A 24,774-nucleotide genomic window follows, 5' to 3' on the forward strand; every position below is an offset into this window, starting at 1 on the left:
TGTGTTAAGAGTTAATGCAATACTTTCTTCGGCAAAGTTTTAGGGCTTGATAAGATCTACCATTCAGAACTTTGGTTCATATGATTAGTTGGCAATTTGGCCGCTAGAGGGACCATCAACAATTTGATGCTAAATTGCACTACAGGAACCATATCAGGTTGTCAAGCAAACGTTACGATATGCGACAGCTCAAGAACCTGATAATTTGGAAGGTTAGTGTCTTCGGGAAAGTTGTTGGGTACGCCAATAACTTACTGACGATGCGTTGCGAAGTTCGAAATTCCTCCACTGGGCGGCGCTAGTGAGCAAGTAAAATTTCAAAACCTCATATCTCAGAATCCCGATAACTTAGGAAGATGGTGTCTTCGGCAAACTTGATCAGTATGACATAAACTTACATAAAAATAAACACTTGTTTCAAAATTCTGCCACTAGGAGGCGCTAGTGAACTTGCAAATTTTAGAAATCTCATTGCTCAGAATTCTGATAACTTAGGAAGTTGGTGTTTTCGGCAAAGTTGATCAGTATGACATAAACTTACATAAAAATGAACACTTGGTTCAAAATTCTGCCACTAGGAGGCGCTAGTAAACTTGCAAATTTTAGAAATCTCATAGCTCAGAATTCTGATAACTCAGGAAGTTGGTGTCTTCGGCAAAGTTGATCAGTATGACATAAACTTACATAAAAATAAACACTTGTTTCGCAATTCTGCCACTAGGCGGCGCTAGTGAACATGCAAATTTTAGAAATCTCATAGCTCAGAATCCTGATAACTTAGAAAGTTGGTGTCTTCGGCAAAGTTGATCAGTATAACATTAACTTACATAAAAATAAATACTTGTTTTGCAATTCTGCCACTAGGCGGTGTTTACCGGGTTTTTTCGTCTTTTTTCGATTTTTTTGGCGGTTTTTCGGCTTGGCAAAACTAGTGTCGTTCCCCCCGATAACTTAGAAAGTTGGTGTCTTCGGCAAAGTTGATCAGTATGACATAAACTTACATAAAAATAAACACTTGGTTCAAAATTCTGCCACTAGGAGGCGCTAGTGAACTTGCAAATTTTAGAAATCTCATAGCTCAGAATTCTGATAGTTTAGGAAGTTGGTGTTTTCGGCAAAGTTGGTCAGTATGACCTAAACTTACATAAAAATAAACACTTGTTTCGCAATTCTGCCACTAGGCGGCGTTTACCGGGTTTTTTCGTCTTTTTTCGATTTTTTTGGCGGTTTTTCGGCTTGGCAAAACTAGTGTCGCTCCCCCCGATAACTTAGAAAGTTGGTGTCTTCGGAAAAGTTGATCAGAATGTCAAGAACTTACATAAAAATAAACACTTGGTTCAAAATTCTGCCACTAGGAGGCGCTAGTGAACTTTCAAATTTTAGAAATCTCATAGCTCAGAATCCTGATAATTTAGGAAGTTGGTGTCTTGGCAAAGTTGATCAGTATGACATAAACTTACATAAAAATAAACACTTGTTTCAAAATTCTGCCACTAGGCGGCGTTTACTGCTTTTTTCGCCTTTTTTCGACTTTTTTGGGGGTTTTCGGCTCAGCAAAACTAGTGTCGCTCCCCCCGATAACTTAGAAAGATGGTGTCTTTGGCAAAGTTGATCAGAATGACATAAACTTACATAAAAATAAACAATTGGTTCGCAATTCTGCCACTAGGCGGAGCTAGTGAACATACAAATTTTAGAAATCTCATAGCTCAGAATCCTAATAATTTAGAAAGTTGGTGTCTTTGGGAAAGTTGATCAGAGTGACATAAACTTACATAAAAATAAACACTTGTTTCACAATTCTGCCACTAGGCGGCGCTAGTGAACATGCAAAGCCGAAAAACCGCCAAAAAAGTCGAAAAAAGACGAATAAACCTGGTAAACGCCGCCTAGTGGCAGAATTGCGAAACAAATGTTTATTTTAATGTAAGTTTATGTCATACTGATCTACTTTGCCGAAAACACCAACTTCCTAAGTTATCAGAATTCTGAGCTATGAGATTTCTAAAATTTGCAAGTTCACTAGCGCCTCCTAGTGGCAGAATTTTGAAACAAGTGTTTATTTTTATGTAAGATTATGTCATACTGATCAACTTTGCCGAAGACACCAACTTTCTAAGTTATCAGGATTCTGAGCTATGAGATTTCTAAAATTTGCATGTTCATAAGCGCCGCCTAGTGGCAGAATTGCAAAACAAGTGTTTATTTTTATGTTCATGTCATACTGATCAACTTTGCCGAAGACACCATCTTCCTAAGTTATCGGGATTCTGAGATATGAGGTTTTGAAATTTTACTTGCTCACTAGCGCCGCCCAGTGGAGGAATTTCGAACTTCGCAACTCATCGTCAGTAAGTTATTGGCGTACCCAACAACTTTCCCGAAGACACTATCCTTCCAAATTTTCAGGGTCTTGAGCTGTCGCATATCGTAACGTTTGTTTGACAACCTGATATGGTTCCCGTAGTGCAATTTAGCATCAAATTGTTGATGGTCCCTCTAGCGGCCAAATTGCCAACTAATCATATGAACCAAAGTTCTAAATGGTAGATCTTATCCAGCCCTAAAACTTTGCCGAAGAAAGTATTGCGTTAACTCTTAACACACCCGAGATAATAGGCCACACCCCCAAAATGCCGAAATCCCATAAGCTCTTAGTCTCCTATTAAGCGGATTCCTATTGCGCCCCCCGAGCAGTGATCTTATAAGAGTCTCGACTGTAGTAACGTTTTTATTCCACCAAGAAGCAATTAAATTCACATATCAGGTATGTATTTTGCATTACCGAAGTAAATTTAACAAGAAAGTACGATTACTCGTACTTTTTAATTGAAACAAAAAGGCACGGTAAATGGGTACCCTAAAAATCAATGGTCTCCATTCACCGTGCCCCATATTGTCCCAAATTTTAACATTCGTTTTTCTAATAAAATCTTGCAAATTATTACTTGAAATGAATTTAAATGAAGAAAATTCCCTTGGCTGGGTTGTTTCGATCATTTTCAAACAAAGTAGAATAAAATTTCTCTTACGCGGTGAATGGGTCCCTACTACCACGGTGAATGGTGACCTACCACGGAATTAGGCGACCCTACTACCCTTTACTAATTGTACTATATCGCCAAATTTTGTGAAATTTTTTCTACTTCTGTGGATATTGCTTTAATTTTAACCTAAAGTGAAGGCAATTAAAAGCGGCACCAACAATGTATATAAGACTGGTGTCAAATGACAGCTCTTATTTGCCCCGAATCCTCTTAGATCCACGGTGAATGGTGCCTTGACGGTAAATCATTCAATATGCGTATATTTAGTATAGTGGGGATTTCCAGAGTAAAAAATAGCAACAAAAATTTCCAAGCTGGCGGCTGTTTATTGGAGTTTTAAGCTTTAAAACCATGCAATATGGGTATATCTGGTACAGGGAAGTGGTCTGGAGTCCAAAAAGGTGACCAGAGCAAGATGACGGACCTAAATTCAAAATGGCGGCTCAAAATTTAAGATTGTGGTTCTTTTTTTAAGAGTTTAAGCTTCGAACATCAAAAGCCTGATAAACAATATGTTTTCTGGTGCCATGAAATGGATTCTCGTAAAAGGTAAGAAAGTAAGTAAGGCGCCATCACCGCTAGATGGATTAATCAAGGTAAAATCCCTTGTCAGTGTCTTGGTCCATCAATTTGGATAACAAAGCGACAAAACGGTTTTCATCCTTTTTTATGATATTCTAGCGAATAATCGCGATTTGAAACCCCAGACTTACTTACTGGCGATCCGATTTCATCAAGGATTACTCTTATGGCCCAATTCAGTCTCTTGATCCGTCGAGTGTTGCCAAAATTAGGAGTGTTTTAGGAAAGTTTTTTAAGGATTTCTGAGGGTTTTAGTAAATGTTAAAATGATTTCAAGAGAGTTTCAGGGAATTTGTAAAGGTTTTGATGGAGTTTCAGGTTATTTCAAGGGGAGTGGAGAATAAGCTTTATGTTTATAATTCACATGCTCCATGAGGTTTTAGCTTTCTCAGAGGAGTTTCAGAAGAGTGTTTGGGTGGATCAAAAGTATTCAGAAGTGCTTTAGGAGATTTGGTTAGGATTTAAAACGACTTAAGGGTAAAAGTTTTGAGGATTTCGAGACAACTTCCGGGATTTCAGAGGAATTTCAAGAAATTTCAGTAGGATTTCAAGAGACTTCAGGGGTTTAACAGGATTTTAGGAAATATTTTGAAAACTTCCGAGGTGTTCAAAGGAGTGTCAAGGAGCTTCAAAGCTGTCAACAAGTATAAGGGGATTCCATAGTCATTCAAGGGATTCTCTTGATCTCCCACCATACACACCATTTCAGCTACCTTGAGCCCAGTTTTTTCATTCGATTCATGAAAATTGAGATACGGTTGAGACTTCTATCCTCAAGCCATGCCGATACAGATTACATACATTAATATTGAACCCAAATTGAAATCCACGCAGCAACCATCAACTCCAATTATCGCACGTGTAAACTAATCGAATATCTTTTCTTCTCTCTCTCTCCTTCCCATAATTCCAGGTGACAACACGGCGGCGATATCGCGCCGGAAAACGAGTGGCGCCGGTGCCACCATTGCCGTGACCACGCATCTGTCCTCGCTGCTGCTGGACTGCCTGTACGTGGTGCCCGGAGTGATAGCATCGCTTCTGCTGACAACGCGATACCAGGCCTGAAAAGGGGATGACCTCAACCGAGTTACCGGCCTCCTCCGCTGCCGCCACATAGGAAGTCCTAGGTTGGTTGACTAGGGCAAAGTGTTCAATCCTGCTGCGTGCGTACCTACGACGACGGACGGACGGTGGTAACAGGCAGCAACAAATGCAACCAAAATCTGTACAGTAGTTACACTATCGTCTGTAGTTAGCGTAAGTTTAGGTTGTAAGGAAGAAAGGGTATTGAAGCAAAGCGAATCTTGTGTTGAACCGGAATAGGATGCGTCAAAACGTTGAAGGACATGGACACAATGCAAAGGAAACTGGTCAACGTAACTGATAACGACCAAAGGCATTAGCTATCCAATTTGGAAGTTCCTTATTGAAAATGAAGTCATTTTCTGTTGAAGTTAATAAATTATTGAGTTCTATCATAATTTTAGGAAAAATTTGCAAGAATTGTTTTAAACGTATGGCTTCTTTTTCAAAAAGGTACTTTCAAATCTGCTGCGTTGCATTCGATGCACGAATGCAGAGAATATGCCACCACAGTAAACTGTGTCCGAATCGTTGCAACGACAAACACAAAACCCGGAGTTTGGAGGCGTTGTTGTAAATTTGAAAGCGAATGAAAAACGATGTTCGACAGAAAGTTTCTCATTGTAGGAAAACTCCGACGGTGAAAACGTCCACACGGTCCACACAGTGTGTGAGGTGGACAATTTGTCTAACCATCATATATGTGCAAGGAGCGGGTAGAGGGGCGAAAAACACAGCACGAGAGAAACACGAATTATAAATTTTCTGTTAGGCTACAAATGCGGAAATTACATTTGAAACTTCTGTAACTTGAGCAACTGTAAAAACGTTGGACGAATTTTCCAGAGAGGAGCGATCATTGCATTGTGAGTCAGTTAGTTTTGTTAATTGAAATGGCAGTGGCTCGTTTTCGTATACGTACAGGACGATGTTTGGGACGGAGACTTCATCTTTGTCAATATTTATTCGGAAATTCTCTCCACAGACTTCTTTTGTTTCTTACTGGGATTAATTCAGATATTTCAGAAATCCCTGCTACATTTTTATTTTAGATTTCTCTGAAAACTTTTCTAGAGATTTCTTTAGAAAATCATAAATTCTTGAAGAATTCCGCAATTGGTTATACTAAAAATTAATTACCGAACTGCTTTATAAAACCTTCCTTGGATTCCTTTCGAAATTTCCCGATGGATTCCTTCGATTTATAGAAAATCCTCCAGGAGTTCTATTCAAGGAGACGCCAACGGTTTCTTTGTGAATGTTCTTTTAGAACATCTTCCACGGATTACTTAAAAAAATCTTCGGAAATTTTCTTCAGAGGATCTTCCAAAAAGTTTTCAAAAAATTAATCTAGAATTTTTTTATGGATTTAAATATTTCTAGAAACAAGATTATCGTCGAATTTCTTAGAACTCTGTATGCCAGAATTCTTCTGGTATCTTTGAAAATTTTCGAAAATTCCCCCAGGAACTTTCCATGAATCTTCTTCAGTATTTTCTCAAGAAATTCCTCCAAAGATTCATTTTGAAATTGCTCCAGGTTTCCTCAGAAATTCCTTCCAAAATTCCACCTGTGACTCCTTAAGGGTTTCCATAGGAAATTCTTTTAAGGATTACTACCGAGGTTCATGCTTATACTCCATCATGTATTTCTTCGTACGTTTCCGAAAGTATTCCCCACGAAAAATTGAAAGATTTTTTTCGGGAGTTTTGTCTTGGAGAATTTTCCAAAAAATCTTCTCGAAATTTCTCATCGATATCTTCCAAAAGTTTGCCTTGGGAATTCTTTCAAACATTTTTTAAAAAAATGCAGTTGCATTCAGAAATTAAAGCCTAAAAAACGAAAGAATTAAATCAGAAATCTTTTCAGATTTTTTTTTTCAGATATTAGTGCTCAAATTCCTCCAGAGATTCCATCAGATATTGCTCCAGTGATTCAGGAATTGCTTAGAATTTACTCAGAATTTCCTTAAAGCATTACTCAACGAATTTTTGAAGAATTTTTCTATGAATGCCTGCTTAGGGATCTCCAGTTCTCCCAGGTACTATTTGAAAGATTCCTTCAAAACTTTTTTTTTAAATTGTTCAGTGGTTTCCTGAACAATTCATCTTATTTTTTTTTGTTCCTGCAGGGTTTTTTTTCAGAAATTTCTCTAGGTATTAGTTATTCTAAGAATTTCTTCGGGAATATCTTCTGTTCCAAGAATTTCTTCAAAAATTCACAAAGAAACCCTCAGCAGTACCTTCGATTGCGATTTCTGCAGGTGTTTTTTTTTTAAGATTTTTTACAAGATTCCTTCGGAAATATTTCTATGAATTTTTCCAGTAATCTTCCTTGGCATTTTTTTCCGGAGCTACTTGCAGAGTTCCTCCAGAAATCTGCACTTTTTTTTCTGAGAATAAGAGCACTAGGGAGGTATCTTAAGCTGTTTCTTCAGGTATTCTTCTGTGTATTATCCTAGGCATTGATCCAGGAATTGTTCCAGGAATTGTGCACTACGTCAGCGCGGTGAGCGCCAGCTAATACACAAAGAAAGGTTAAAAATGTCTGTCCAGAAATGCCTCCAAAAAAATTTCAAGGATATTTTCTAGCTGTTTTTAAGAGATTTCTTGAGGAAATCTTCTTAAAAAAGTCTTCAGTAATTTTGGTGCAATTTCTGGAAAAACTTCTGAAAAACCCCTCGAGGGGCCACATTCTGCCGGGATCTTCAAAGACATCCTTCGAGATATTTCCAATGAAGTTATATGAGCAATTTCTGAAAAAAATCCTTCTAGGAATTTCTGCAGTCAATCACTGAAGGAATTTCGCAACAAATTCTTGGAGAAACCCTGGGAGCAATTTCCGAAGTAATCTCAGTAGGATTTGTAAAGATTTTTTTAGAAGATTTTCTTAAAACTTCATGAAAGAACTTTTGAAAAAATCCATTTGGTTCTTATTTAGAATTTTTGAAAGAAATTCCAACGAAATTTCTTAAAGAATTCCTGAAAGAATGTTTGAAGAGAATTTTTGTGGAAGAGTTTCTAAAAGTAATTCTTCGAGAAGTTTCTGGAGGAACTTTTGGATTTTCTAAAGATTCGCTGAATGCAAGACTATTGGATCCATGGGCGATTGTCTCAAAACCATGAAGGGGTTTTAAAGGACACCCTTGGAAGCATTTCTAGAGGATTTTTTTGAATAAATTTCTGGAGGATCCAATGACAAAAATTTGAAAGATAATTGTGGACATTCCCAAAGAAATTCTTGGAGGATTTTCTTAAGGGAGCCATGGAGCAATATCGGAAAAAAGCTAAAAGAGATTTTATGAACAATTGTTCCCACATTAATTTCTGTAAAACTTTGGACAACATTCTGGAGGAAACTAAGAATATTCGAAAGGAATCAATCGTAAAAAATAATTAAAAAAAAACGGCTGATATGAAATGAACAAAGCAACCGTGCTGTTGTGCATTTGACATAACTCCACTGCTTTTACCATGTTATTGTGAAGAAATTCATGGAATAATTTGTTAAGCAATTCATGCAATCTTTTTAATCGTTTTGATGGAACAACGAGTGAAATATTTGAATAGACACCTCTACAAAGCATAAGCAATTCCTGGAGAAAATATCAAAATGAATCTTAAATAGGTTTTTTTTCCTTTTTTTCTTTTACTAAGTTTAATCACCGCATGACTTTATGATAATTAATTGTTATTGGCTTTTTTTCGGCGAACTTCATACTACTCGAAGAAGGAGGAAGTAGCAAAGGTAATGAAACAAACGGACGATAGAATGGCAAGTGTGCGACGAGAGAAAATTGAATTGAAGTTGAAAATTAACAGAGGGCCACCGTTTCTTTCATTACTTTCGTTACTCCCTCCTTTTTCGAGTAGTATTAAGTTCGCCGAGAAAAGCCAATAAAAATTAATTATTATACCAGAATGTTAATGAGGTTCTTTAAAGAGCCCTTAGAAGTATTTCAGGAGGAATTTGTGGGACAATCCTTAAATAAATTTCTGAAGAAATCATGGGACGAATTTCAAAAAAAAAAACGAAATATTTCTTTTTTTAAGCGATTTTTGACGGCATCCTTTTAAGAAGTCCCTTCAACACAGAGTTTTGTTATTGCACTATGAAGGCACGAATATAGAAAAAAAAAACTTGCAAATATAACTCACTTTTTTACATATATTAGACTACAAAACAATCGTAGATGATTTCTTATATTTGAGAGGAGACAAGTGAGAGTACAGAAAGTATAATAAAATGATATAGGTGAACTTATTATATTCTTCAGAAAACCCTGCAGAAGATTCTCCGAAAGTTCTTACATTATTACTTTAAGTGAGTCAGACAGGAATTCCTGTTGAATTTCCTACAGGAGTTCATACAGAGATTTCACAGGGGTTTCTTCAGATAGCCACCATGATTTTACCGGAAATTCTCCAGCTTTTCGTTTAAGGATAATTCCAAGAATTTCTTCACGGTTTATTTAAGGAACTAATCCTAAAACATTCCTGCAGGAATATCTTTAGAAATATTCGAAAAGTTTCCCCCCTAGATTTTTACAGAAGCATAATTTTCCTGAAAAATTCTCAATAACCTTTTCAAGAAATTTTACCAAGGGTTTTTCGAGGAGTTTTACCAATTTTTTATACATGATTTTATTAAGAAATTCCACCTGGGATGCCTTTAAGAATTTCCCTGCGACTTTTTCAATCATTCCTCCATAGATTAATATGTACCAGGGTACTTCCAAGATTTTCACAAGAATTTTACTAGACATTTCTTTAGAAGTTCCTTCAGGGATTCTTCCAGAAATATCTGCTTGGATTTATTCTGAAATTCCTTCAAATGTATATCTGCAGGAAATGTGAGGATTTTTTTTTTAATTTCAGCAAGTCCTTTCTTGAAATTCTACAAAAATATCTTTTAAAATTTCTTCAAAAAACCAACAGAGAATCTTCCAAAGATTCTTCCATTAATTTCTTGACCAACTCCTTAAGGAACTCCTGCAGATAATTCTTCAAGATTTTGAGAAATTCTTTAGGTTACCTCCACAATTCCTCATAAAAAAAGCTTTGGAATAACTCTGGAATTAATTCCAAGGAAAAATTGATTCAAGATTTCCTGGAGAGATGCCTGGCTCAATCCGTGGAGGATTTTCTGACATTTCTCTTTAAAAAATGTCTGCAGAACTTACAGACAATGGTACTGGTGAAATTCTTGAAGGAATCCATCAATTAATTTGTAAAGAATCTCTCGAGGATCTTTTTAAATCAATACTTCCAGAATTCTCGAAAGTTTTTTTAAAGGAATTATTAAAGTTATCCCTGGAAAATGATCTAAAGGAGATTCCTAGAAGAAATTTTTGGTAATTTTCTGGAGGGATTCCTGAACAAAAACTCCTGAAGTAATCTCTGACGTTATCTCTGGAGGAATTCCTGGATGAATGCCTTGGAGTAAGTTTGTTAAGATACCTCCTAAATTTCTTGAAAAAAGGTCATGAGAAACTTCTGGAGGAACTCTGGCGCAACTCCGAAAGTAAATCATAGGAAATTTTGCTTGAGAGATTTCTGGAGAGATTCATGAAGAAATTCGTAAGAGATTTTCTGATGAAATCTGTTTAAAAATGTCAAATTACAGACAGATAAAGGTACTGGCAAAAATCTTGAAGAAATTCCTCAATAAACGTCTAAGGGATCCCTGGAGGATCATTTGAGGAAATCCTTAGAAGACCTACGAAAGATACTTCTGGAGGAAACCTTAGAAGAATGTCTTATACAACTTCTGAAGGGATGAGAACACAAAAATTCCTGTAGTACTGGAGAAATTTCTGAACGACATCCTGCAGGAACAAAAAAAAATCATAGACGAATTCTTTAGACAATTTTTAGAGAAATTTCAGAAAAAAAATGTATTTTTGTCAACGAATAGATTATGGAGCAGATTCTGGAAGGATTTCTGAGATAACATTTGGACAAATTACTGCAGCATTAACGGGAAATTTCCTAAAAGGATCAATAAAGAAAGGTTTGAATGTGTTCTAATCAATCAATGGAAAAATTCCTGGATGAACTGCCAGAGATACCTCTGGAAGAACTTCCAGAAGGATCTTTTGAGAATTTTCTAGAGCAGGAATTCCTTAAAAACCTTTCAAGAGTCCTTTGGTGCCTGTTATTTTTCAGGAATTTTCTTAAAAAATATCAACAAACTTTTCTAGAAATTCCACCATTCTCGAGTTTCTCCAAATATTTCTCCAGTACATTCTCATAAATAATACATGGGATACCACAATAATTTTCCTGGCCATCCTTCAATAATTCCTAAAGAAACTCATACAAGGATATTTTCGAGATTTTCACATGAATTCTACTGGAAATTCATTCAGAAATTCCTTCAAGAATTCCTTCAGAAAGTTTTTGCTTGGATTTCTTCTGAAATTCTTCCAAAAAAAAACAAAATACCAGAATACCAAAAAAGGCTTTTATTTCAAGATTGATATTGATTTCATCAGGAATTTCAGCAAGTGATTTCTTTCAAGGTGCTCTTTTATTTATTTTTTTAGAAATTTGTTTAAAAATTTCTTTACTAATCCAACAGATTCTTTTGGAAATTCTCCCTAAGGAATTTTCCAATAATTTCTTGAGAAATTCCTTCAGGAATTCATGCGTTAATTTTTCCAAGAATTATTTTTGGAGATTGCTCCGGTGGCTTCATCAGAAATATCTCCTGGGATTCCTTCAGAGACTACTGGAATAGTTTAAGATATTACTTCACGTATTTCCAGGAGTTTTTTCCAGAAATTTCATAAAAAAAATGGAAGAAATTTTGAAAGGATTCCTTAAGGAATTATAAAAGAAATCCCTGGATGATAGCCATAATAAGATTCCTAGAAGAAATTTTTGAAAATTTTCTCGGGAAATTCCCGGAAAAAAATCCTGAAACAATTTCTGACTTTATCTCTGGAGGAACTAGTGGATAAATGTCTGAAGAAATTTCTTAAGATACTACCTCAACTCCTTTAAAACGGATCGTGAGAAGCTTCAGGAAGAACTCTGGAAGCTTCCCCATGTTATTTCCAATATTTTTTTTTCAGAAATTTCCCTTGGGATACCTTTAAGAACTTATTCCTCAAATGATTCATACAAGGACACTTCTAAGATTTTTACATGAATTCCAATGGAAATTTCAGCTCGGATTTTTTTAAAATATCTCAAGATCTCATAATTAAAATGGATTTCCTCAGGAATTCCAGCAAATAATTTCTCCAATAGTATTTTCTTGAATTTCTTCAGAAATTATTTTAAGACTTCCTTTGAGAATCTAACAGCAATTCTTTTGGAAATTCTTCCTAACAAATTGTTCGATAATTTCTTGAATGATTTCTCCAGGAATTCCTACGAAAATTCCTGCAAGAAATCTTATTAGAGTCAGATATTACTTTTGGTATTTTCGGAGGTGTTTTTTCTCAAAAATTGCACCAACAATACTGGAAGATTCTTGAAAGCATTCCTTGAGGAATTTCAAAGGTTATCCCTGGAGAATGCTCCAAAGGAGGCTCCTAGAAAAAATCTTGAAAATGTTCTAGAGTGATTCCCAAACGCAAACGCAGTGATTCCTGTAGCAATTTCTGACGTTATCTCTGGAGGATTTCCTCCTGAATTTCTCGAAAAAAAACCATGAGAAACTTCTGGAGGAGCTCTGGAAGTAATTCGAAAGAAAACTTGCTTTGGAAATTTCTGGAGATTCCTGGAGGAATTTCTTTTAAAAAAAATATTTAAAAAATGTCTGCAGTACTGGAGAAATTTTTGTAGGAAAACTCGCTGAAACAAAAAAAAAAAACAGGAAGAATCAAGTAGGAAATTTATGAGAAAATGTATGTTTTTGTCAACGAATAGAGTCTGGAGTAATTACTGCAGAAATTTCTGAGATAATATTTGGACAAATTCCTGCAGCCTTACCGGAAAAAAATCTGAAAGAATCGCTGAAGAAAGGTGTGAATGTATTCTGAGCAATCCCAGAAGAAATTCCTGAAGGAACATCCAGATGAATCTTTTGAGATTTTTCCAGAGGAATTCATAAGACTTCCTTTATAGAAATTTCAAGTGTTGATATATGGGTATTTTATTTCTTCAGGAGTTTTCTTAAAAAATCCTCAATAAGCTTTTCCAGGAATTCCAACAAGGGTTTCTCGAGAAGCTTTCCCAAGTTTTTCTTCAGAATTTTTTCTAGAAATTCTCCCTGTGATACCTTCTTCTTCCCTGGAACTTCTTCAATTGTTCCTCAACAGATGCATACATGGATATTTCTGAGATTTAACATTAATTTTTCAGGAATTCTACCAGAAATTTCTGTTCAAAGCCCTTTCCTGGATTTTTTTAGAAATTTGTTTAAGTAATTTCTTTTAAAATCAAACAGCGATTCTTTTAGAAATTCTTCCTAAGCGGTTTTCCAATATCTTCTTGAGAAATTCCTTCAGGAATTCTTGCGAAAATTCCTACAATAACTATTTCTAGAGATTGCTCCGGCGGTTCCATCAGATATATCTCCTGGGATGCCTTCAGAAATTTCTAGAATTTTTGCAGATTACTTCTGGTAGTATTCAGAAGTTTTTTTTCAGAAATTGCACCAACAATATTGGAAGAACTCATGAATGAAATCCTCAAGGAATTTTAAAGGGGATTCCCTGGAGGATGGTCTGAAGAAATTCTCGAAAGTTTTCTGGAGAGATTCCCGAACAAAAATTCCTTAAGGTACCTCTACAACTCCCTTAAAAAATCCTGAGAAGCTTCTGTAGGAGTTCTGAAAGTAATTTCAAGGAAAAATTGCTTGAGAAATTTGAGAAAAATGGTCTGAATGTATTCTTAGCAACCCCTGGAGAAATACCTGGAGGAATTTCTGGAGAAACTTCTTGAGGAACTTCTAGAGGTATCTCTTGAGAATGTTCCAGGGGATTTTTTAAATAAACGCCTGAGAAAATCATTTAATACATATAGCAATGCATGAAGGAACCTCTAGAGAATTTCCAACAATAATATTTGAAGAGTGGGTTTCAAATTTGTACAAAACTCCAAAAATCTTACTAATCTTCACTAATATCGTTCAGTACACATATGAGATTGAGCCTCTGTTCAAACAATTTGATTAAATTATAATTACTCTTAGTTGTATTTTCATTCATACTGACTGTGCAACAACAATGACGTTAGACTAGAATAACAAAAATCCTCTGTCACAGCCATTAGGAGTCAGAACCAGTAGTAGTGAATAACATAGAAGAAGTGGCACCACAATATTACAAATTCATCATCAAATTCTCAAACAGTATTCAACCGAACGGCATTAAATTGGACCGAAATGTGCCAGAATCGCAATTTATCGCTGAATAAAAATTCTTTCCAACTCAGTACCCAGAGTTGCGCGGAAAACCAACAACAACAACAGCCATCGAGACGAAGTAAAACAATTTCGAGCTTAAATTATTCAAGTCCATTGGAATCGACGGCATCGACATTCAGCAGAATCGAAAAATCAACTGACTGCGTGCATTGCGTTGGTTGGCATGGGTGCACCAGATCAAGAGCATCGATACCGACAACCAACGACACGGTGGTCGGTGGTGGTACTGGTACAGATGACAGAAATGAAAAGAATTGTAAATACAGAGTTTCACTCGGAACGTAACAATACCCATAATTCTGGAAAAGGCACATTGACACTCACTCACACACATCCAAACACACCCACAATCCAACCCCATTCGTGAGCGCGGTTATAAAAATTCGCGAAAAATTAATTATCCGTTCGATGAAGATATGCAGCATGATGCATTGTGTAAGGTAGGTACCGCGGGAGCAAACGAGTCGCGACAAATGGAATTGCAATTACCGAATTGGCATGGTGCGCTGCACCACACCGCCCGGTGATGGATAGATATCTATCCATCCATCCATCCATTTAGAAATCCGAAAAAAATAAAAATTATGGGAACGAACAGAATGTGTCCGAAGTGATTTTTTTTTTCTGCAAATGAGTCTCTTTTCGGTTGTGGAAGCATTCAGGAGCACGAAATTAAAAGAATTGCATTTTTAAATTTTCTGTGTATGTTTTCCAAGGAATCAACAGGACAAGCTGTTTTCAATCCGATATACGTTTTTTTAAGTCACTGATAGGATTTCGATAGGCTTATCGGATTGACTGGAACTTTAGAAGCTTTTATTTGACCGCAAATAAATTTCAAATACGGAATGAAAGTATGACTTACTTACCGATCAGGCTAAGGCCAGGGTGGCCTCTGCTGTACATAGTAGCCGCCTCCATTCCACTCGGTCCATGGCTGTTTGTCTCCAGTTCCGCACTCTGCGCAGAATTCGCAGATCGTCCTCCACTTGGTCGACCCACCTAGCTCGCTGCGCTTCACGTCTTCTTGTACCGGTCGGATGACTTTCGAGAAGCATTTAAGTCGGGTTGCTATCCGACATCCTGATGACGTGACCCGCCCACCGTAGCCTCCCGATTTTCACGGTATGGACGATGGTTGGTTCTCTCAGCAGCTGATGCAGCTCGTGGTTCATTCGCCATCTCCAAGTCCCGTCTTTCATCTGCACTCCGCCGTAGATGGTACAATACGCAACACCTTCCGATCGAAAACTCCAATGGCGCGTTGGTCCTCTGCACGTAGGGTCCATGTTTCGTGCCCATAGAGGACGACCGGTCTAATCATCGTTTTGTAGATAGTTAACTTCGTGTTACGGCAAACTTTATTCGATCGTAGAGTTCTGCGGAGTCCAAAGTAAGAATGATTTCCTGCCACAATGCGCCTCTGAATTTCTCTGCTGGTATCGTTGTCGGCGGTCACCAGTGAGCCCAAGTACACGAATTCTTCAACCGCCTCGATTTCATCACCGTCGATATAAATTCGGGGTGGCGCGGAGATTCCTCCCTGGAGCCCTTTGCCAACATGAACTGTGTCTTCGATACATTAATGATTAAATCATTAATCATTTAATCATTAAACAGTCATAATTTGAGAATTTTTGATGCACTCTATGAAAAGTTACAGCATGTTGAACTTTTTTGCGAGAGAAAAAAAACGTTGCCTATCCCAAACATTTTGGCCACCCCCTGTACATTTCCGCCATCATCTCAAATTTACGAGCAATAATATAAATATCATCGGCGAAACCAAACAGCTGAACGGACTTCGTGAAAATCGTACCACTCGTGTTAATCCCCGCTCTCCTTATTCCACCTTCTAACGCAATGTAGAACAGCAAGCACGAAAGACCATCTCCTTGCCGTAACACTCTGCGAGATTCGAAGGGACGCGAGAGTGTTCCTGATACTCAAACTACGCACATCACTCGATCCATCATCGCCTTGATCAATCGTATCAGTTTATCCGGGAGTCCGTATCCGTGCGTAATCTGCCATAGCTGTTCTCGATCGATTGTGTCATACGCCGATTTGAAATCGATGAACAAGAGATGTGTGGGCACGTTGTATTCGCGGCATTTCTGCAACACCTGGCGGATGGCGAACATCTGATCCGTTGTAGCGCATTCACTCATAAATCCAGCCTGCTATTGCCCCACGAACTCTCTTGCAATCGGTGATAGACGGCGGCATAAAATTTGAGAGAGTATCTTGTAGGCAGCGCTAAGTAGCGTGACCGCGCGGTAGCTCCCGCAATCCAACTTGTCGCCCTTTTTGTAGATGGGACACACGATACCTTCCATCCATTCCTCCGGTAATACTTCCTCCTCCCAAATCTTGGTAATGACCCAGTGTAGTGCTCTCACCAGTGCTTCTCCACTGTGTTTTAGTAACTCGTTAGGTAGTTGATCTGCTCCAGCGGTATCGTTGTTTTTCAACCGGCCAACCTCCTCTTCAATTTCTTGGAGGTTAAGGGCCGGAAGTCTTTCGTCCTGTGCACACACTCCTAAATCTGTTGCCACGCCACCTTCGGTACTTGCAACGTCGTCATTGAGGTACTCATCGTAATGTTGCCTCCACCTCTCGACCACCCCACGCTCGCTCGTTAGAATATTTCCGTGATTATCTCGGCACATGTCGGCTTGTGGCGCAAAGCCTCTGCGCGAGCGGTTCAGCTTCTCGTAGAACTTTCGTATATCCTTAGCGCGGTGCAGCTCTTCCATCGCTTCGCGATCTCGCTCTTCCTGCTGGCGCTTCTTCATCCGGAAGACTGAGTTCTGCCTGTTCCGCGCCTGTTTGTAACGTGCCTCATTCGCTCTTGTACGGTGTTGCAGCATTCTCGCCCATGCTGCATTCTTCTCGTTTTTCAACTGTTTACATTCGCGGTCAGACCAGTCGTTTCTGTGATTCGGAGTCGCGAAGCCTAGTGCTGTAGCCGAGGTAATACCTATGGTGGATAGGATGTCCCTCCAGCCATCTTCAAGTGTAGCTGCGCCAAGCTGCTCTTCCGTTGGCAGGGCCACTCCTAACTGCTGCGCGTAGTCTTGAGCCACTTCTACGTTTCGCAGCTGCTCGATGTTGAGCCGCGGCGTTCGACTTCGACGCGTGGTGATAACTGTCGAAAGTTTTGAGCGCATGCATACAGCGACTAAGTAGTGATCTATATTCGCACTGCGGTATGTGCGGACATTAATTATATCCGAGAATAATTTACCGTCTATTAGAACGTGGTCAATTTGGTTTTCTGTTTGATGGTCGGGTGATTTTCAGGTGGCTTTGTGGGTATCTTTGCGGGGGAAGAAGGTGCTTCGGACTACCATACCACGAGAGGCTGCAAAGTTTACGCATCGCTGACCGTTATCATTCGATACGGCGTGCAGGCTGTTTCGCCCGATTACAGGTCTGTACATTTCCTCCCTTCCTACCTGCGCGTTCATGTCGCCGACAACGATTTTCACGTCACGCGACGAGCAACCATCGTATGTTTGCTCTAACTGCGCGTAGAACGCTTCTTTCTCGTCATCGGGTCTCCCTTCGTGTGGGCAGTGGACGTTGATGATGCTGTAGTTGAAGAAACGGCCCTTAACTCTCAACATGCACATCCTTGCGTTGATCGGCTGCCACCCGATCACACTTTGTCGCATCTTGCCCAACACTATAAATCCTGTTCCCAGTTCATTGGTGGTGCCACAGCTTTGGTAGAAGGTAGCCGCTCGATACCCGCTTTTCTACGCTTTCTGTCCAATCCAACAAAGTTCCTGCAACGCCACGATGTCGAAGTTGCGGGGATGTAGTTCGTCGTAGATTATCCTGTCACATCCTGCGAAACCTAGTGACTTGCAATTCCATGTTCCAAGTTTCCAATCGTAGTCCTTATTTCGTCGCGTGGGTCTTTGCCGATTGTATCGAGTCGTATTTTCTCCTATGTTATTCGCAATGGGGATTTTTACGGGTGGCTTATTGGGCCTACGCCAACACTCCTGTCTTGCCGGAGGGCCATCGTGCCAGTTCTGTTTAACGTCCCAACCAACACTAGGACGACCACGCTGATGAGGCTACCACCTTGGATCTAGCTGGGCGTGGTGCAGCGTTTCTTACTCAGCCGCTGGATGCCATAACAGACGCTGTTTGAGCCGCACCTCCTTGGTGAACAGACACTCGGATCGTACCTCCTCAATCTAGCTGAAGTCAGAAGGACAACAGTGCCCAGGCTGCACTACCAGCTAAGCACACAACTCTTAGCTGGCGGTCTTTGTCATCGCTTGACCCGTGGAAGCATGAGGTGGGAACTTTTGAGGACCAGAGCTATGTTGGACGCTCTCCTTATCGACTCACCGTTTTGCAGCCCTGTGAATAAAGCCATGATCAATTTCTAGAGGAATACTTGAAAGAATTTCGGTAGGAATTCTTGGGAAGATTCCCACAGCATTTCTTGAAGATTTCCCGAAAGAATTCTAGAAGGACTTCAGGAAAGAAATCCGGAACAAACATTTAGGAGAATTCCGGTTAGAGCATATGGAAAATCTTCGAGTGTAACCCTTGGTACAATGTCGTAAAAAGCATTGGAGAAACTCTAGGGGAAAATCATATAAAAAGTTTATCAGAAATCTTTAGAAGATTTGCGGTGAATGCCTCTGAAAATATTCGAAGATTAATACTATGAAAAACTCCGCGAGAAGTTCTTTGAATAATTCCGAAAGATGGGAGAGTTTTAAAAGAAATCAACGGAAAGTTTTTGTGAAGAACTTTTTGAGAAATTCCCAAAGCATAAATGTTATAGTTCCGGTGCAATTTTTACACATAAATCCAGGATGAATCTTTACGAGATTTCTATGATAAATGCTTGAAAAAGTTCTAGGAGAAATGTTTACAAGAGATTTCCAAAGATGGGGAGAAATCCGGAAGCATTTTCTATGATAATTTCAAAGTGAGTCACTGGATGTATTTTTAGAGAAATTTTTGAAGAATTCCGAGAAGAATCTTCGACAGAAAAACCTCTGAACATTTTCGAGAGAAATGCTTAAAATATTTCTGAGAGAATCTCTGGGAGAATTTTGGGAAAAAATATTGTCGATTTAAATAGAGATAACTGCCTAAAAATACTGGGAAAATGAAAGAAAGAAAAGGAAAAAAGTTCCATGCAGAGTCTCTGTGGGTATTTTGGAAGGTATCTTAAGAGGAATTCTTTTAGAAATCACGGAACAAATTTCCGATGGTTTACATAGAACAAAATCTGGGAAAATCCCTAAAAAAATCGGGAAGCAAACTTTGAAATAATTGTAAAAAAAATCCTTAGCTAGAATCCGGAAGAAATACCCGAAGAATTTGGGGAATAAACTGAATGAATTTTCCGATAAAATTCCAAGAAATCATCATGGAAAAAATTGCGAAAAGCGAGAGAAATTCATGAAAGAATTCCGGGAACAATCACAGAAAAAAAACAAGGAAAATCCTTTTTCGAAGCAATGCCTGGAAGATTTCCGGAAGAAATGCCTGAAGAATAGTAAAAGAGAACTCCAGAATAATTCTTGAAAAAAAAAACTAGGAAGTATTCCGCGAAGAATTCTGTGTAAAAATCAGGGATTAATTTATAGAAACAAAAATACCGGAAGGATCAATTTTTTTTGTGGAAAAGTTGTGAACATAGTTCTGAGAGCATCTATGGGAGAACTCCTGGAGAAAACTCTGAAAGAATACAATGGAATATTTGAGAGAAAAAGCTCAACAGGAAATACCCTAAGAATATCGGGAGAAGTTTTCGGAAAAAAATCCGAGAAGAATCTTAGAACATTTTCCGAGTAAGATTTTTTGAAAAATTGTCAACTAAAAAGTCGTACAACATAGTCTTCCAAGAAGACTTCTCGGATTTAAAATCTCTGGATTATTTCCGTGTTGAATATTGGCAAGAGTTCCGAAATAAATCTCTAGAAAAAAAGTGGTATATTCCAGTAGAATTTTGAGTAAGAATCTTTACAAGAACTTTGGGCAGAAATCTTTGGAAGAAACCTTGGTAAACTTGCAAAACCTCCAAGAGGAATTCTTGGAAGAATTTGAGCTGAAATCTGTACAAGAATACCGGGTAAATCTTTAATTAATAACTCTTTATTACGGGGATTTTCTGCCGGAGGCAGGTTCATCCCCGAGGGGATGAATCATTGGGTAAAATCCAAAATAAATTCCTGGAAGGTTTTCGGAAAGAGATGCTGAAAGTTCTTTCAAATATTTTTTAAAAGAATTACTGGAAGCATTCTGGGAACATTCTCTGAAATAACTTCAGAAAGAACCCTTGAAGCCATCTCCGGAAGAAGCCCCCACAATTTCGGAGAGAAATCTGTAAGCAATTTCGGAAAGAATCCTTGGAATTAGGTACGGAAGTAAACCCTATAAGAGCTTCAAAAACATTTCTGAAAGAATTGAGGAAAAAAGTTGTGGAAGAGTTTCGGAAGGAATCTATGTTAAAAATTCAAGAGAAAATGTAAGAAAAAATCTTGAAGGAACCCTTTTGAGACTTTCGGGAGAAAACCTGGGAATTAGAAATTTCTGAATGAATTCTGTAAGGGATCTTACTAGGATTATAGGAAGATGGAACTACAATAGTTCCAGCAAGATTTCGTGAAAGAACTCCGGTAAAAACTCCCGGTTGAGTGGTGGGAGAAATTCTGAGAAAAAATCCGTAAATTCCATGTAATACTTCCGTTAGGAATTGCCTGATGAATTTTGGGAGATTTTCAGATATTCATCTGGAGTAATTCTGGGAAGAAATAATGGAAGATGGAAGGAAATTGTTAAAAAAATACCAGGTGCAATGCTTGGAGAAAGTTTCCTGGAAAAGTCCTGGGAGCAATTATGGAGAGGAGAATTTCAGAAGAAGTCCCTGGAATAGTTTCGAGAAAAAACAAGGAGAAATTTTCAAGTGGAGGCTCTAGAAGAGCTTAGGAACAAAGCCAAAACAATAAAGTAAAAAGAGAAAATTCTGGAAAAATCATTGCCAGATATCAGACGGAAATTTCAGTGAGATGTCTAAATTTTGTAAAATAAATCGAGATGCAGCTTTTTTTAAATTCCATGATGAATTCCTGAAAGAATTCCGGGAGACTTTTCTGGAAGATATGTGGAAGAAGTCTTTGGAAGAATTTTGAAAGGAATCTCTGAAATAATTCCGAAGAAAATTCCTGAAAGAATTCAGGTAAAAATCATTAGAAATATTCTGAAAGATGCTACTGAAATAATCCTGGAAAGAATTCCAGAAAGAATTATATTTGGAATCCCTGTAAGTTTTTTTTATTTTTTCATTAATTTATACATTTCTTTTTAAATAATAATCCTTTTCATTATTTATTTATTTATTTATTTATTCAATTTATTCACGTATTTTTATTCCCTTATTTTTTCTGTTCACTTACTGATTGACGTTTTTTTTATATATGTATGTATTTCATTTTAAATTTATTTATTTATTTATTTAATTTTTTGTTGATTCATTGATTTAATCATTCCTATATTTATTATTGTATTTATTCATTCATTTGTTTATTGATTAGTTTATTCATTTTTTATTTATTTTTTATTTATTAATTGATTTACTGATTTATTAATTTATTTTTTATTTTATTTATATAAAGATGAATTTCTGGAAAAGAGTGCAAGATATCAGAAGAATATTTCTGGGAGATATCTGAATTCCGGAAGATGTCTCTAGGGAATTTCCGTGGAAAAATATTTTATATAATCGGGGAGTTGCGTATTTAAAATTCAATAATAAATCTTTGGGTAAGATTACGGGCTGGAGAGCGATTCTCGTAGAATTATTTTAATGAATTACAATATTTTTGTCAACTTTGAAAATGACTATGGTTTGATCAATTATGAATTATTTACAAGAAAAAAAAAGTAACCAAACGATTTATCCCAACGATCTCTGATAAATGGGATGAGTGGATAGTCTAAAATGCCATGAGTTTTTTTACTATTCGATAAAATAATCGAACCAAATAATCGATTATCCGATTAATCGAGCAAGGCGATTATCGATTAAAATTTAACCGATTAGTGGAACGATTAATCGATTAGTTGGGATAATCGATTAATTTGCGACATCACTAACCATAGGTTGGAAAATACTGAGCTTTCAACACTACTGTAATATTGATTGTAGCTCTCATTGAGATGCTCAATCTGAAAAGAGAAAAACGTGCAGGTCTTTCAAGCACTGTCCTTTTTGTTTTTTTTTTTAGATTAACATTGCCTGGTGTTTCAGTTTACGAGTTTATTAATCATGCTTTCAAGGGCTTTGCCAGGTGTGTGGAGCTGAGTAGGTCTATGGCAATGTACATAGTAGCCGGTGTCAGACTAGGCGACAACTTTGCAACTCCATCCAAGATATGCGCAAGTACTCATGCTATGCTATGCCATCTCTGAAAGGTGAAGTGAGTATTAATATGTATGGAATTGGGGCGGCATTTCCGACTGGGTATCACCTTGGATCTCTATTGGTAGTGGCTTGGCAGTCTTATTGAAGAATTAGGCAGACTAAAATGTTCTCGGAACGGGAGCATTGTAGTCCGCTTAATTCTTTAATTAGACTGCCGACCCACTCTACTAATAGAGATTAATATGTATGTATTCAACTTTTTCAAAACTGATTTGATCTTACTTTCAAGTCTTTAGTGTGAAGGCGAGCAGTGGCATCAAGCAACTTTGCAATAGCGTAAAGAATTAAAAAAAGAGTTTCTCACTCAAATTTTGTTGGAGGCTAAAAAAGAGTCCATATAGCCACAGCTGTAAAGCAGTGGATACTTAGTATGACCATGCTGACGGTGACGGGTTCAATTCCCGATTGGTTCAGGCACTTTTATTTAAGGAAGTTTCCTTGTGACATATGACACACATATACAAATGGTCATTAGCAGATTAAGCTGTCAGTTAATGACCCTGGAAGTGTTCATAGAACACTATTGAGAAGCATGCTTTGTCCCAGTGGAGACGTTACGCCAAGAAGAAGAATAATAAAGAAAAACGTTCCATAAGAACATTTGTTCAGCTCCTTGAATGTTTCTCCGACCCTTAAGTTCACGATCGCTTTATTTTAAGTTCAAAGAGACCATTTGCAAAAAAAAATCAAGCCTCCGGACAACCGTAAATAAAACGCTGAAAGAAACTGTAGATATGGATCACAAAAATTTTTCGCACGATAAGTTTAGTTTTGTTTGGACTGTTTCAAGTCGGCCAATATCGGAAAATATTACACTGATTTCGATGACAGTACTTTTCCCATACAAATCGCTTTGTTAAATATGCTGCGCAGATCATTGCATATTTTTTTACGAAAATGAACTAGGAAAATTGTACAAAGATATCTAAGGAAAAAAAGAAACCTAAAAAACGTATAAAATCCGTTTTCTGTTATCTGAAAAGTCGAAAAACTTGTTACTAAAACCCAAAATGTCTCAAAAAATAAATCACAAAATCAACACAAAAAGAAACCAGAAAACCAATTCCAAATACTGGCGAATCAGGCGTTTGCACTAAAGTTAAGTCTAACTTCACTGACAAGAATGGATGAAAAACAAACGGCAAACCTGTAGTTTTAAGAATCGATATGCCGGCAAGGGTGCAACCCGATAACGAAAAGAAACGCCCGTCAAGATGAACTTAGTAGAGGAGTGAAAACAAGAAAAAAACAGAAATCCGTAGTTAAATTATATAATCCTGAAAGGAATAAAAGCAAGTGAATTAAAACTTCTGATTACATGCAGATTGAAGAGCGTGATAGTGAAACGAACTGACGAATGACTGTGGAGCCCCCGACCAAGGGGGGGGCAGGTGGGCATATTGTTTCTTTCCCATTAAGTTTTAACCGTTGTTGGAAGGTGTGGAGAAAACTCTTCGATCCAAGCACAGGAAATGAGTTATTGAAAAATGGTGACGAATGTCTGCCACCTTTAAACTTAATGTAGAGCAAAATTATAGTGAAACAAGAAAGACAAACACAAAGTAAAACGTTGAATGAGAACACGTGGATAAATTGAGAATCACGACTAGTAGGCAATGAAAGCGATAAGTGAAAAGTAAGAGAAAGAGAGTAAATAAAATTTCTTTTCGTACAAAATTTAAAAAACCGTGTTTGATTTTCTCGCTCTCCGAGCAAAACTGATGACAAAAATCCATTCAATAGCTGTAATTTCAATCCCATTAATTGTCCCAAACTGGATTGCAACCAATTTTGTTGGGAAAATCTCTCCCGAAAGTATAAAATTTTCATCGCCGCAACGTTGATTTTCACCGAAACCCGTTCGCTCGCTCGTTTCAACCCTACCGCTGACATTTAACGCAACCCTGCTACCACTTATCCCGCAACGCGCATTGCGCAATGTTGACATTTGGTTGCAGCCCTGCCATGCCAGCCCAGCTTTTGTTTGTGAAGTGCAAAAATTTGCAAATTGCCTACCCGCCTGCGTGCTTGCTGCGCTGAACTCAGCAGCAGCACGCAAGAGCAAATGTTAATTTTTGCCAGTGTTTACCGCGGTGTGGCACCATCATTTTTCCGGATCTGTTTTTCCAACGTGGCACCAGCAGATCGACCAGAGCCCGACCGGCGGCCGGCGTGGCGACGACCTGTAATGCCCCGGGTCGCGAGATGCAT

General features: G+C 37.9%; 1 protein-coding gene across 2 annotated transcripts in view; it reads left to right on the forward strand.

Moving 5' to 3' along the window:
• The window catches only part of LOC115256196 (zwei Ig domain protein zig-8-like), a 715,781-nt gene extending 691,532 nt beyond the window's left edge, over nt 1-24,249 (forward strand). For both annotated transcript variants that reach the window (XM_062853649.1, XM_062853650.1), the window contains exon 7: nt 4,543-24,249. In XM_062853649.1, coding sequence (XP_062709633.1) covers nt 4,543-4,697 — 155 coding nt within the window. In that variant the 3' untranslated portion in view covers nt 4,698-24,249. The remainder of the gene's footprint in view (nt 1-4,542) is intronic.
• Nucleotides 24,250-24,774: the final 525 nt, after the last annotated feature.

This window comes from Aedes albopictus, chromosome 2 (assembly GCF_035046485.1).
Source record: "Aedes albopictus strain Foshan chromosome 2, AalbF5, whole genome shotgun sequence".
NCBI classification, from domain to species: Eukaryota; Metazoa; Arthropoda; class Insecta; order Diptera; family Culicidae; genus Aedes; species Aedes albopictus.